Raw genomic sequence first — 16,665 nt, 5'->3', positions numbered from 1 at the left:
AATTATTTTACTTTATTTAAAATTTTAAATAAATTATCTTATTTAGAATTTAATTTAATTATTTTATTTATTTTAATCAAATTAAATTGTAAATTAAATAAATTTACTTCATAATTCATTATATTTTATATTTTCTTTTGATTAAGGATTATCATACATATATATGTATATAAGGGTGGTATACATATCAAGTACCTAATTTGATATATTCATTATATTCCAGTGAGATAGGAATTTATTTCGATAATCAATTCATTACCATAACTCAGACATTTTCCAATATTAGTTAGTGTGTATACTAGTGCAATACACGTGGTTCATGCATATGTAGCTATCATATGGATGCCCCGTATGTATGCTAATATTCACATTCTGTTTGTGAACCATATGTATGCTAATATTCACATTCTGTTTGTAATTGTAGATTGGTCATTACCAAAAAACAGGGGAAAATTGTAAAATATGGGATAAAATAGGGATAAATCACAATAAAATCACATACAAATTGTGAGAAAATCACAAAAAATCCAAAAACTTGCTTTAAGGCACTTTTTTTGATTTTTTGTATTTCGCTGATATTTGCTGATTTTTTCTCGATTTTTTATTTTTTGGACCCTTGCCAATTTTATCAAGATGGTGATTTCAACAACATTCATTTATCTATGAAGTTATAATACACACATTAAAATAAGAGGTATTTGATGTTGATGTGTAACGTGTTATAGTGGTAATACTTGATATGTTGTTAAGAGTCCTAACGTTAAATAAATTGGGTCATAATTAATCTTAATGACCAACATATGCTATATATTAGTTGTAGAAGTAGATAATAACTTATGACATGGTATATAAAAGAAAGCCATGTTGATGTATTGAATGGCTCCTTGTTTAATGAAAGAATGTATTTTACTGATTTTTTGTTAAATTATGGTATGTTCTATATGCTTAGAGCAATTTACTTCTTTTCTTCTTATTAGCCACAGATTAGCAATCATATATACATTAAGTAAAGTGCAAATAGAACATTAAACGATTTACAACAAACAAACCAAGACAAGAGACACAAGATGTGGCGGCCAGCGAGGGACAAACCCCAATACGGGCAAACCCTTTGATCAAATCTTCTTTTATCTTCAATAGTTCAGCAGAGAGAAATAATACAAAATCAAAATTTCTGTAATTTTATATCAGCAGCAGAAAACCCTAGATCAACAAAGTCACACTTGGTCAAACAGCCCCGAATTGACTTCTAGTCAAATTGAAGAACTTGGTCTTCAACAACAATAAGTAGCAGCGCAAAACAGTCCTCAAAACATGGTCAAAACAACAGTCAATTTATCAGCTCCTGCAGTCAGCCCTAACCAGTGAACGGTGCCCCAAAACAGAGGTCAATGTTTTTCTGTGGTTTATTCTTGCAATAGTATAATAGAAAAAAATATATTGTGATGAATCTTTCATGAATTCTCTATTTGCACCATTGTGAGATTGGATGTCGTTTGAACTGTGTAAAATGATTGGCTTGTACTTTTCCAATGATTTATCATTAATTTCTCTTTACGAAAATTGGCTTTGTTACTAATACCAATGTGAGATTACATGTTGTTTTAAGCCCTGTATGATGATTATTTTATGCATATCCAATGATTATCATTAATTTTTTTCTATAAAATTGCCTATTTATGTCTAGAGAATGTTACAAAATGTCTCAAGAATGTTTCAAAATGCAGCCAACGTGTATGCTTTGAGGTTTTCCATGCAATCAATTTCAGTATCTTTCTTCTCAGTAAACCTAGTATTGAACTGTCAAATGATGGCTCAACTCACTATTTGTCTGTGTTTTTTCAGTTGCCAAAGAACCATTTGAGGCAAGTCCATGAACAGTTTCATCATGATAAACTACAGGTATTGATACGTTATAAGCACTGCTAAGAACTGATGTGATTCTTAAATTTTATTTAACAATGTATCTCTGTTCAGCATGTTCAGAAATTCTGTTGATACCAAGAGAGGTAATATTTCTGTCATGTCATTTTGGTAGTGTTCTTGAATATGTGTAAATATTAGAGCCTAAAGAAATTATTGCCATATTGCAATAAAACATGTAACATGGTGGGGCACAAACTTAGCATTTGCATTTTGTTGCATTTTTTTTTCAGGTGGTTGTTGCAACTATTGCTTTTGGGATGGGAATTGATAAGGCAAATGTGCGGCGAATTATTCATTATGGTTGGCCACAGGTCACTATCTTCTACAAATACCTCTTAACAGTAACATTTTTGTAAAACACTTATTGTATTTGAGCCTTCCTCTTAAATATTTTTTTGCAAGTAAAAATGTGTAACTTCATATTTTAGGTAGTAGGTAGAATGTTAGATTCTTGAAGTGCTTTATTTTTCATGTCATATGCAAAACAATGACAATATGCCATGCAAAACATTATGGATAAAAGTGAGAGAAAAGTAAAGAATGTATGTCTAGACACTGTCTAGCGTAGCTCTAGTTTTAATCCTTACAATTTGCACTTAAGTGATGTTCATGGCTTTTATACCAAGTGATTGAGATTGACTGACATGCTTGGTAATTCCTGAAATTAACAATAGTTCATCTACTAGGAAAAACCTGAAATAAGAAGGACAATAGATTGAATCCTTACAAGAATAGTGATATACATAATAAATATATAATATTAGATAATAGATTGTATGATACAATCCCATGTGATGGTATATTTATATGCATGGTTCATTTCCCCTGGTTAGATCACGTCCTTTAGTTAGGTCATGTCTCCGTCATTTATTATTGTTTTATTATTTATTGGTGTTTATTTTATATATTTATGTTTACTATATTGTCCATGCCTGCAAGGATCCTATATCCTCAAAGCATTTATGAAAAGCTTTATGTCTTTGTTTTGGCTTGTAATGCCTTGTCATGATTCTCTGTTTTTGAAGTTATTATGGTTAATGATATGAGACAATATAAGCTATAGAGCATTTAGTAGAATATTGTATTGTGAAAGGGTTAGAGTCTAGACCAGCCTGACTCAATTTTTTGAGAAACTGTGTAGCAATGACTTTGTGGTTTGGGAAGTGATCATTTCCACACTTGAACTTCTGTTCAACATACTATGATTTTCACTTAGCTTCTCATATTGATTGTGTCTTTGGTCAGTTTGTTGAATACGATTGATTTTTATAAATAGGATGATGATAATACATCCTTGTATCTTGTGTCTTATTTTTGGAAACTTTGTCCTTTAATACCTCTGGTGATAAGATTCCACTATTTGCCCTTTGATATACCATGAGGATTACGCATGTGATTTTCATCAAAGATTACAGGGATTTGTAGGATGTTATCTTCATGATTATGGTACTTCAATTGGGTTGTTTGAGTACTTTGGATTGGGGGAGACTCATTTGTTCTTTGTGATGTATTGTCATGGTTTGGTTCTCTCTTTATGGTTGTTTTGTTGACGGGTCAACATGCTGGTGGATAGTTGATGATGATGCTTCTTATTTTATATGACATTAAAATAATGGTTTTACTCCTTGCACGTATATATGATGGTTCTATCGTTTGAAGGGGTTAGATGATGATGATGTGGTATGTTATGGCCTTTATTGATGGAACGCCCTAGTAATTATTAATGGTATTAAAATAATGGTTTTACTCCTTGCACGTATATATGATGGTTCTATCGTCTGAAGCGGTTAGATGATGATGATGTGGTATGTTATGGCTCTTATTGATGGAGTGCCCTAGTAATTATTAATGGATGGTATGACATGTTATATTAGTATCATGGTACAACTCCTTGCACGTATGTATGATGGTTCTAGCTCACCAAAGGTGTTGGACAATGAGGATGTGGGATGTTATGGCTTTCACTGATGGAACACCGTAGTAATTATTGATGAATATTTTCATCATGGCAGTATGACATGTTTTTAGTGGTTTAAGGCCTACATCTATGTAACGAACAAGGTTCGTATACTCAGAGGAATGCTCTGATACCAATGTAATGAACAAGGTTCGTATACTCAAAGGAGTGCTCTGATACTAATGTAACAACCAAAAGTCGTATACGCAGTGAAAATCTTTAAAATACTTCAAAGACATAAATGTCATTATAAGACATGTAACTGTATATTGAATTGATGTAAGATGATTAAAATGAGAATGAGGACCTGCTTATATACCCTAGGCAGGTGGCCTTTCATGAATGGTCATGTCTCTAAGACATGCCTCTTCATTACTAACTAATTAACCATTAGTTAATAAATTTATAATTATTATTATTATATTTATATTTATTATTTTTATATGAATTATATTCATAACATTGCCTCTCTCTTCAAAAATCTTTGTCCTCAAAGCTTACTGAGGATATCTTCTTGTCTCTGAACTTTCATCTTTGTTGATACAAGATGATATGATGCTTTGAGTGATAGACAAAATTGTCGTACTGAGAATGGATCAGACCATCCTAGATTAATCTTCTATGGAATCTTATGATCTTTGAAAATTTGTGATGAATAGTTATCGTAGGACTGGATTCTGCAAACTTCAGTGTAATTGGGAACATAAATTTGTCGTTTATGATCTGAGTGACACTGGTATGTAGATTGATTGGAAAGTCTGCTCTTGTGATTCAGATGTCGATAAGTAGTTCTTTTGGTTGGACTTTCCCTTATCATGTTAGTGGTTGTTTCCTGATTTCCTTTAGGCATTGTTGTTGTTGAGTTGGCTACTAAATCATCATTTGGAATGTCCATTGTTTGAAATGCAACTTCTACATGTGTCTTCATTGTTGAGAATTCAATAGGGCGATGTATATGTTAATTCTCTTAACATGATAATTGCTTGTTTTCTTTTTACTTATTAGCTTTGATCTTTCTTATTCCAATGTGTAATACATCAAACAATTACCAAAACAGTAAGAACAATGACACAGTATGTAGGCTGCAAGCCAGGGCAAAACCCCTCTTCTTGAGGGGAAAACTTGAAAAATATTTTCTTATCTTTCAAATTTTTCAATTGACAAATACCATGACCTAGACTCAGACAAATACCCTCCAAGGTCAAGTCTTCCTCGACCCCTTGTTGAAATATCTTGGAACTCCCATTAGATCCGAAATTTTTCTCCCCCACAACTGCTGCTGCTTCTCTAGGAGACTTCGATATCTCTCTAAATGCTCTTCCCTTGGCCTCGCTTGCCTTGATTTGAGTTCTAGGGCTAGTAGGAAACCCTAAGAGACCTTCACTTGCCTTCTTGCTCTTCTTGCTTCCAAAATCGAACCTTAGACTTGCCTAGTGCAGAAACCCTAACTTCACACTTCCAGAAGAATGTAGAGAGATGCAAGCACTTCGACTTTCCTTGTCATTCTCTTCTTCGCACTTCCTTGTTCGACCTTCTATTGCTTCCTTCTTTGTATAAGAGATGAGTGTGTGAATGATCCAAATGGAGGACGAGTTCCTCTTATATATAGGCTTCCTTCAAGGGTGGACGTGGCTCTTCATGTAGGGTGACTTGAAAGCTTATGTAGGACGACTTGATCTTGGAGGTAATTTGACATTTTCAAGACAAAATAATTTTCCTTTTACAATTTACAATGTGCCCATAGCTGTTGATTTGGGGTAGCATCAGATGTGCTCTAGCCATGAAAATTGGTGGAGAGGCTAAAGCACATGAGATCTCCAAGACCCAGAAATGGTTTGGGCAGATTCTAATCGGTTTGGGAGATATTAAAATAATTAATATTTTTAATGGAGTTCTTAAGTCTAAACTTAGGAAAAATAAAATATTAATGGGTATTAATATAAAACTGGGTTAGAATGTTCCAAAAGTCATGGATCAAGCCAAATCTAATCTTAGCCGTTGATTAGAGATGTATTCTTGGCCGTTGAAGGACCAACAAGAAAAGTATAAGAGGAGGCTTGAGGATCAGTTGGAGAACACAACGGAGTGATTAGTCATTCGATTTACTGGAGTGGGGTTGCTAAGTAAAGTCGAATAAATGATCAACATCGAGGGGGAGTGAGCATTGGACAAAGAGGCAGAGATAGTGCCGAGAGACCAGCGCAGAGGCAGAGAGGCAGACGCAGAAGCCAGAGCAGGCGACGCAGAGTCCAGCAAAGACAACGCAAAGGCCGGAGGGCCTCATCATCCACGCAGAGTGCAACATGAGTGACGCAAAGGGTCCTAGAGGCTGCGCAATGCCTCAGAGGGCTGACGCAGAGGGTTCTGAAGCTGTCGCAGAGGCCAGGAGGGTTGATGCAGTGCTTCAGTGTTGCTGGAGAGGGTTTTGTGGGGCAAGTTTTCTGAATACCTGCTTCCAAGTAGAGAGGTATTACTGTGAGTTATTTTTCTCTGTCGGGTGAGCTAGTTTGGCACCCAGTTGTACTCAAGGATATACTGCATAATAATAAACCCTCAGAATTGTTGCACTGGTTTTCTCGCATTAGGTTTTTTCGGGGACGAGTTGTCCAAAAATAACAGTGTCACTTCTGTGTTTGTTTTCTTTCAGCTGTTGATCTGTAGATGGTTGAGACTGTATTGTGTTTATTTCATTATTTATGTGTTTTAAATAACTTGTTCGTAATTAACAAGTAGAAGAAATAAACCAGAAAAATACAGATTAAATTTCTAATGGATAGACTTACAAATTTCAACATGATATCCGAAGGTGGTTGCAGATCACAGGAGAGATGAAGGCATCAACTGAAGCAGAGCATTTGCAGTAGAATCAACTATCCCGAGTGACAGAAGCTGATCCATGCAGAAAGCGACAGAAGAAGGGTTGACGCAGAGGGGCTGTGTCATAGTCCGGGCCAGAGAAAGGCTAGCGCGGAGGCTGAGGAGGGCAGAAAGAAGCTCACGCAGAGCCACGTAGAGACCAGGAGGGTTGACGGAGTTGGTTGAGGGAGCATTTTTGCTAGTGCTAGGATTGTGCAGAGCCTAGAGGCTCAGTCCTTGAGTTGATGGGGCATAGGAAGCTTTGTGCAGTTTGTGGGAGTGAAGTTGGTGGGGTACTGTGGGCAGAACAATACCTAATAGGCCAAAACCAAGGTAGAGGGAGTTGCTACCGAGGCGGATTTCTAGCCAAGGAATCTGGATCAATGTTGTAGGTGAATAGAAGATCAGAGAGGTGTGACTTGACAATTGGTAGAAGGATTTCCAGAGGGAAATCGTGACTCAGAGGGAGTCTAGTAGTGAACTTCCAAGCGGGAAGTAGAGAGACTCAGCAGGAGTCGAAGAGAGAACTTCCAGAGGGAAGTAGAGAGACTAGGAAGAGTCAACTAGAAGAGAAGAAAGATGGCTATGAATGGGCTAAGGGATCAGGACAGGCTAGACGAGGCGTCCAACTTTGTCGTTTGGAAGGCCAAGATCCCGCCATTCTAGATAGACATCGCATCAAGGCCTTCGCCTTGAGAACAATGGCTATCCCAGTTTATCCGGTTGATAATGAGAAGTACGAGGAGGCAATGGCCAAGGCGAGAAAGATACGACAACGGAAATGTGGGACACCTTGAAGACTTTGTACTAGCATACTTCCGTGCAGAGGAAGATAGGACCATCATATATACCACCAGATATAGGTCATACCAGATGCAAAAGGGGGAGCGGATAGATCACTTCCTTGGTCGATTGAAGGAGATCCGGGACCAACTGACTTCCATAGGGGCCATGTCGGATCAGGAGTTGATGGTGAGGACCACACTAAATGCAGTCTTCGAGGAGTGGGAGACATTTGTCCAGAACATACTAGGCAGGGCGAATCTTCTAGATTGGGAAGAATTGTGGGCAGCTCTTCGCCAAGAAGTGTTAAAATTGGCAACTAGGGCCAAACTCCATGTGGGTCATCTTATGAATGGCAACTGATTTTTTTCTTGGATCCCTCTCATCGAGAGGTGTAGGATTGATCTAAAGATCTTTCGATTCCGATAAGTATTCATGGAGATATGAATTTATTAGTGTTATGGGACTATTCGTCAAGGTCGGCCAACAACCAAATAAACCCCACTTGTGCTCAACGTTTTAGTATAAATAGAGGTGGCCTTTAAGTCATTTCAACTCACACTTGGGGTCTCTTCCTCTCTACTTGTCTTTGGATTTTAGTAGGAGGAGAGATCCTAAGGGATAGCGCTGCCCTAATCTAGAGGGAGTGCCCTAGGCCCTACATTGCCCTATGGAGAAGCCCTAACTTAGCCCTATGGAGAGGCCCTATGCTTCCCTATGGAGAAGTCCTATGCTGCCCTATGAAGAAGTATAATACGCAGTTATGAAGGGTCTAAGGAGAGACCTTAAGACGCTATCAAAAGGAAGCCTATACGCTGTCCTAATGAATATACCCTAGTCGCAGCGAGCTTAGAAGAGAACAACGAGGAGTTACGAGGCTATTCTAGGAGGCCGAGGAGCTGTTGAAGAGGGCCGCAACCCATATCTTGAGGTTGAGAGGCAGGGGGAATGTTTTGGGGTGGTTAGGTGAAGGAATATCCCCTAGAAGGGCTGCCGCAGCTAAGGGACAACTTGCTGTAGCAAGCCACAGTAGATAAGAGGAGGCCAAAGGGTGGAATAGGGGTTGGAACAACCGAGCATTGCATCTAAGGATTTCCTCCCCTCCTAGAAAGGCAGCCGCAGTTGTGGAGGGCTATTCTGGCCACATTTTGAAGGCTGTTAGGACTGCTGTTAGAATGCCCTAATCAGTCATGCAACACAACAAATAGAGAAGCCCCAAAACAGTGATGATGATACATTGAAGCAACATGATGATGGAAGCAGCAATGATGATGATACATTGAAGCAGCATGATGATGGAAGCAACAATGATGATGATACATTGATGCATCATGATGATGGAAGCAACAATGATGATGATACATTGAAGCGACATGATGATGGCAGCAACAATGATGATGATACATTGAAGCAGAAATGATAATGATACATTGAAGCAACATGATGATGGAAGCAACAATGATGATGATACATTAAAGCAACATGATGATGGAAGCAGCAATGATGATGATATATTGCAACAACATGTTGATGAATGTTGCAGCATGATGGGTATAGTGAAGAAGTGTATCATAGCATAATGAGGGGCAGCACAATGGTGAGGTGCAGTAGTATGATATAGCAAGTTCATGGTGTTGCAAGTATAGCACAACGGTACAACAACATGCAAGGGACAACAAACTAACATTGGAATAGCTGTATGGTACTTAGCAGCAAGTACACCAAGCATGCAATGGTACAACAAGCATGCAAGGGACAACAAGCAAGCAATGAGACAACTAACATGGACAACATGGTTCAATCATAACACATGGGACAACAATACAACATTAGGTGCAACAGTCATGAGGTCTAGCATTGTGATGATGGGTGCAACATGGTGCAACACAGTGAGGTGCAACATGATGACGAGATGCAGCACGATGATAGGTGAAGGAGTCACCTTGGAGAATCAATTGAAGCAACATGTCTTCAACTGATCTCGTGTATCATCTTCTTAGAGATGATCTATGCTCTCATCTAAATAAGTCAAAGTGTTGACTTTAGTTGTAAATGTACTATCTCTCTCTGTTGAACTATTGAAGAACATATAAGAAGAATTGATCAAGGGTTCCCCACATTGGAGTTTGTCCCTGGCTAGCGCCACATCTTGTGTCCTCTTGTCTTGGCTTGTCTTCTGCGATTTATATTTATGTTCTATCTGTAGTTTACTTGATGTGATTGCTAATATAGAAAAGATATTGAGCTAACTGTGAAAATTGAAATAAATTTCTCTAGCATAGAACATACATAAAATTAACGTGGTCTTAGAGGTGAGGTGAAAACAAAGCCCAAGCAAGAGTGAAAGAGCAATCATCGAAGACAGTTGGGAAAGGACAAACGGATCAATGGATTCCTCATCCCTCTTCTAATTCACCAAGGGTGAAGTCGAAGCAGAGAATATTATCAGAATGCTGCAACAAAAGTTTCTGATGGCCTACCTAAATATCACTTGAATGGGAAGAGCAGATCTAAGGGAGGAAGGAAAGGCAGATGCCTTGGTTGAAATAAGTTTGGCCATTATGTGAAGGATTGTCCGAATGGCAGGGACACATCACTTGATGATGATAACAATCATTCCAGGGACATCTTCAATGATCAGAGGAATGATAGTGCAGGTCGTCAAGGAAATGGCTGACTCTTCAAGAAAACAAGAAGCCCTAGACACTCCATCGAATAGAAGGGTGCTCTCTCTCTCTAATTTGGTAGGTCATCAAGGAAATCGTTGTATCTACTGTACTCCTTTGCAGTGGCAGGGCCGTGGGCAGCAGCACAGATGCAGAGGGAGCTATCGTACAGATGCAACAGTGGCAGTGGCAAGGCCATGGGTAGCAGTACATGATGCAACAGTGTAGAGGATGTTGGGCAATAGGCCTAGCATCAACATAGGGACCGATGCCGGATGATCAGTGTGCTGTTCAGTGAGGAGTATTACTAGAGCACAGTGCTCGCTAAGAGGGAGTGTTGATTTGGGGTAGCATCAGATGTGCTCTAGCCACGAAAATTGGTGGAGAGGCTAAAGCACATGAGATATCCAATACCCAAAAATGGTTTGGGCAGAATCTAACCAACCTGGGAGATGTTAAAATAATTAATATTTTTAATGAAGTCCCTAAGTCTAAACTTAGGGAAAATAAAATATTAATGTGAATTAATATAAAACTGAGTTAGAATGGTCCAAAAGTCATGGATCATGCCAGATCTAATCTTAGCCATTGATTAGGGACTTAATCTCGACCGTTGAATTGTCAACGAGAAAAGTATAAGAGGAGGCTTGAGGGTCACTTGGAAAACACACCGAGTTGGTCAAGAATTCGATTTTTTGGGGCAGGGCTTGTTGAGGAAATCGAAGGAGTGATCAAAGTTGCAGCTAAGGGGCAGTGAATGCAGTAGCAGAGAGGCAAAGATAGTACCGGGAGCATCAGCACAGAAGTCGGGAGAGGGTTGATGCAGAGCCAACTAGAGGCCACGCATAGGCAGCCAGGAGCTACGTAGAGCTTGAGGAGGACCAACGTGGGAGATGCAGAGGCTCCAGAGGTTGACGCAGAGCCCAAAGACGCTGATGCTAGACCAGAGAGGCTGACGCTGGGCCAAAGAGGCTGACGCAGACTCTAGAGGTTGACGCTGGGAGATTTCGTGGGGCAGATTGGGGCTAATATCTGTCTTCGACTGAGAGGTACTATTGCTGAGGGTGGTCTCTGTTGGGTGAGCCATTTCTGGCACCCAGATTGTATTCTGAAACTGCTTAATAATAAAACCCTCAGATAGCTGCACTAGTTTTCTTGCATTGGGTTTTTTCGGGGACATTAGTCCAAAAATAACGGTGTCACTTGTGTGCTTGTTTTTCCTTCAGTTGATCATCTGTATGTGTTGAGACTGTACTTGTATTTATTTTCAGTATTTACATGGTAAATAACTTGTTAATTAACAGAACAAGTAGGAAGAAATAAATCAGAAAGTACAAGAAGGATTTCTAACAGTTAGACTTACAAATTCCCACAAGATTTCCAAACATCAACATACTAGAATCTCAGACAAGAACTTCTATTAAATCCTAAAACCCATGACCATCAATGACTAGGTCAACACATATCTAGGAAATCATAAGCATACATCAACATATCATATGTCTAATAACATAAATACATTTGACCTAGTCCAACCTAGGACTTCAACCAAAAGAACATATCCATATATATGCCTAGATTTTATCATCATGCAAATATATATCATATCATGTGTTAGTCAAACCCAACTTCACAAATATCAATAAGAGTTAGACACATAATCATCTTGATTGCACTAGGGTTTGATAAGATAAACATACTCATACCAAGGAAAACATTTCTAAGACAATATGAAGGTCTTGCTCACACATTCCACCAAACCCTAATGAGCTAGGGTTCCAATGTAAAACACAACAAACCCTATATTACCAAAAACTCGAAGGTTCTAGGTTTTTAGACCTTATCATTCCATCCTAACAAGTTAGGATTTCCCGATCATACCAAAATCCCACACATGACATCATCAATGAAGACTTCAACTTACATTTCACAATATCCTTAATCAGCTTAGGATTTCAGACATTCACATTAGCATATCCTTTGGTTGGGGTTTTCTAGAACCTGTCTAGTGTTCTACATAGTCAATCAAGAATATGAGTGGGGTGGGTAGATTTATCAAGAGATGAGTCACCCAAACAAGAATCACCTGTTTTGAGAGATCCTCCTTCTTGCAGATGTTTTTCCTAATCAAGACAACAAAGGGAGAAAGGTGATTAGTATTTAATATAATCAAAACTAAATGAGTACATGAACCCAAAACTGAAAAGACATGAGATACTTATCTTTGAGAGTTGTTGGGGGCTCCCTCCAAAGCTTGAGGGAAACCTACAAATTGGAACAAACAAAATGTTGTTGAGGTGGATGTTGCTTCCATCTTCTAGCTTTATGGATGATGATCCAATGCCTTTCACAGGATAACTCTTGTTGTCTCCAAGTTCCACAGAATATGCAAATTTTCCTTTTGATAAGGTCTTCAATTGGTGGGAGTGACCAGTCATGTGCCTTGATGCACTGCTATCAATCACCCAGATGTCTTCATCTTGGAATGTCCCAGAGAGAGCAGAGAAGAGTCCTTCATCCCTTTCTATGATTGATTCCTTCTTTGAAGAGAATATGAGACTTCATACCTCTTTGATGCCTTTCTTGAGATGGCTTGAAATACTTTTGATGACCTTCTTCATTGTAGAGGAGATCTTCATGATGCCCTTAGAGAACCAAAGCTTCGATAGCATGTTGAGAATTCAATAGGGCAATATGTTAATTCTCTTAACTTGATAACTGCTTGTGTTTTCTTTTTACTTATTAGCTTTGATCTTTTATATTTTAATGTGTAATACATCAAACAACTACCAAAACAGTAAGAATAATGACATAGTATGTAGGCTTCAAGCCAAGGCCAAAACCCCTCCTCTTGAGGGGAAAACTCGAAAAATCTCTTCTTATCTTTCAGATCTTTCAATTGACAAATACTGTGATCTAGACTTAGACAAATACCCTCCAAGGTCAAGTCTTCCTCAGCCTCCTGCTGAAATAATTTCAACCTCCTAATAGATTCGAAAATTCTGCGCCCTAGCAATTGCTACTGCTTCTCTAGGAGACTTTGATCTCCCTCTAAATGCTCTTCCCTTGACCTTGCTTGCCTTGATTTGTGTCCTAGGGCTAGTATGAAACTCTAAGAGACCTTCGCTTGCCTTCTTGCTCTTCTTACTTCCAAAATTGAACCTTAGACTTGCCCAGTGCAAAAACCCTAACTTCGCACTTCCAAAAGAATGTAGAGAGACCCATACACTTAGACTTTCCTTTTCCTTCTTTTCTTCGCACTTACTTTTTCGACCTTTTGCTGCTTCATCTTCATATAAGAGATGAGTGAGTGAATGATCCAAATGGAGGACAAGTTCCTCTTACATATAGGCTTCCTTGAAGGGTGGACGTGGCTCTTCATGTAGGCCGATTGGACAACTTATGTAGGCCGAATTGATCTTGGAGGTAATTTGACATTTTCAAGACAATAATTTTTCTTTTACAATTTACAATGTGCCCATAGGGTCTTCCATATATGACACTGACTCTTATACCTAGGACAAACCCTAGAAGCACTCAATGGGTGCTTGACCTATAAAATAAAAGAACTTGAGCATGAAACCCATACTCCAATAATAATAATTTCTTTTTCATTTTATATATACAAGAATACATTTCATACTAATAAAGACCGAACCTAGTTACACATTTTTCAATATTCACTTCAGTAAGTTTATCCTTTGGTTGAGTTACGATTTTGACTGGATCGGTATTTGTTTCTTTATCTTCAAATTGGATTGAAGCGATTGGAGACTTTGATACTACTTGAAGTTGTTCTAACTTGTCATTTAGTGATTTCTTGTCACTTTTAAGCTTCTTTATTTGCGTAAGTAAGCCTTGGTTATGATTCGTTAGACGTGAAAGTTCACCATTTTCTGAATTGTTGACTTTGTCCTTAGTATCTTTTTCTTTGTCTTTTAAATTTTTGATTTGCTCTATTAATTTTTGATTAAGGGTTTTTAGGCACAAATTTTATTTTTCTTTTTTCCGTTAGATTCTCCTTTAGTTACTTATCAGAACTTTCTTTTTCTTGTTTTAGTCTTTGTTTCTTAACCTTAGACTTTTTTATCTGTGAAAGTAATTTCTCATTGTGGTCCCTTAGACGCCAAATTTCTTTTGTTGCTTTCTGTTGATTTTTCATGAAACAGATCTTCGAGATCTTTATATTTCTTCTCTGATGCTTTGTTCTTTTGTTGAAATTTTGCAATTTTTTCCTTTAATCATTTGATTTGCATCTGCTCATTGTTTTGATGTTCTTCTGTATTAAATAATCTTCCACACCTTGGACAACTTAAATTGCATTTTTTTTAATATCCAATTTCGTCTGCACAACTTGGACATTTAGTCCAAAATAGTGATTGTCGTGTGGGAGTCATCTTGACTACTACTTTCATTATTTTCGAATTGGGCTGCATTTTTCTTGACTTGATAACCTTCCTTGGTAATTTAATATATATATATATATATATATATATATATTTTTTTTTTTTTCAACAATTGTTTTTTTCTTAAACTCTTTTTTTTTTAAACTTTTTTTTTTTCTCTTTTTCTACTTTGTTTTTATATATATTTTTTCTATATATATTTATAATCTTTTTCTTTTTGAAAAGTTACAACCCTAGTGAAACATGTCTATTCACCTCTTTGGGGCATAATATAAAATATATGTCCACTTGTGTGCCTTTGATTCGGTTAATTTTCTCCACGTAAAAAATAAAACTTACCATTCACATAAAGAGATTTTGTATTCCTTTTGTTCTTCTTTTACCTTGAAAATACCATAGGCAATTACCATGGGTTGCTGAAACCATGAGCTAGTAAACCACCTAATGAAGAATCAAGATAATCTTATCTACTCTTCCTTTTTTACGTATAGTTTTAAAGATATTTGGAAAGATTCCCTTTTGACTTTATCATGCACTTTTTATCTATAATGTAGACCCTTTTTATATATATGAATGTTCTCCTTCAAATTTACATTGGACTATTTTATTTTATTTTTTATTTTTTTAGTAGTATATTTTTTATATGATTTTTTTTCTATGACTTTTTGTCTGTTTGTTTGTTTAATAGCCAAAGCCCTGAATGACAGAATTGGAAAAACATAGAAACTCCAACTTTGTGTAGTGAAATGCTTCAATTGTGACGACAACAAGGTTGACGAAGGATTAATGGCCAAAGACCGAATCAAACTTGTTCTCTTTAGTAGTTGAGCATCCAGAGGATTGAACAACTCCGATACCAATGTAACAAACACGGTTCGTATACTCAGAGGAATTCTCTGATACCAATGTAACGGACAAGGTTCGTATACTAAGAGGAATTCTCTGATACTAGTGTTACGACCAAAAGTCGTATACGTAGTGGAAATCTTTAAAATACTTAAAAGACGTAAATGCCCATTATAAGGCATGTAACTGTATATTGAATATTGTATATTGAATTGATTCTAAGATGATTACAAATCAGAATGAGGTTCTACTGGCAGTTGCCCTTTCATGAATGGTCATGTTTCTAAGATATGCCTCTTCATTACTAACTAACTAACCATTAGTTAATTAATTATTAATTATTATTATTATTATATTTATATTTATATTTATTATTTTTATATGAATTATATTCATAACAATCTAGCATATGAGGGGTGGTATTAGAAGGTTTTGCATAACATTTGCTCACATGTTTGATTGACCCTTGGTGCATTTCAAGATAGGGAACTCATCAACTAAGGGATTTCCTATGTGTTGATGATTAAATATTGCTCCTCATGCATTGATGTATTCTAGTCCTTAAATGGTTTTATTTGGCATGGTTGAGCTTGGGTTGAGACTATGTTGTGCGCGCCCTAGCCTATTTTGGGGGCTATTGACATTTGGAACACCCTAGTGATTATTGATGAATATGTTCATCATAGTGGTACAACATGTTTTTAGTGGTTTAAGGTTCACATCTGGCATATGAGGGGTGGTATTGAAGGGTTTTGCTTAGCATTTGCTCACATATTTGATTAACCCTTGGTGCATTTTAAGATAGGAAACCCATCAACTAAGGGATCTCCTATGTGTTGTTGATTAAATATTGCTACTCATGCGTTGCTGTATTCTAGTCCTTAAATGATTTTATTTGTTATGGTTGAGCTTGGGTTGAGATTATGTTGTGAGTTCCCTAGCCTATTTGGGGGGTTGTTGACACTTGGATGGATTTATCATGATATGGAGCATTGAATTAGTTGGAGTGCTCCCATTACTGGCACACATTTGGAGGCATAGTCATATTTATTTATAGTTGATTGCTTGATGATGGGGCCAACCGCTCTTCCATACAGTCAATTGTCATGTCTCTATTCCTTGTACATTGATTTAGGGTTGTTATTTGAAATGTTGACATCCTTCTCCTTGTAATTAGCCATTTGAATGTTTATTAAGGAATGGTTACACCTTTGAGACCACATCA

General features: G+C 37.3%; 1 protein-coding gene across 1 annotated transcript in view; it reads left to right on the top strand.

The window, feature by feature from the left end:
* The window catches only part of LOC149199599 (ATP-dependent DNA helicase Q-like SIM), a 391,868-nt gene that overhangs the window by 139,776 nt on the left and 235,427 nt on the right, over positions 1 to 16,665 (top strand). Inside the window, exons 9-10 of the mRNA XM_089400631.1 lie at positions 1,846 to 1,902; positions 2,157 to 2,237. Coding sequence (XP_089256757.1) covers positions 1,846 to 1,902; positions 2,157 to 2,237 — 138 coding nt within the window. The remainder of the gene's footprint in view (positions 1 to 1,845; positions 1,903 to 2,156; positions 2,238 to 16,665) is intronic.

The sequence above is a fragment of the Pinus tabuliformis genome, chromosome 2_1, assembly GCF_031772625.1.
Source record: "Pinus tabuliformis cultivar Carrire ecotype Pingquan chromosome 2_1, CPIR1, whole genome shotgun sequence".
Lineage (NCBI taxonomy): Eukaryota > Viridiplantae > Streptophyta > Pinopsida > Pinales > Pinaceae > Pinus > Pinus tabuliformis.
The sequence above is the reverse complement of the archived record's forward strand: the minus strand, read 5'-3'. Positions and strand labels throughout refer to the sequence as shown.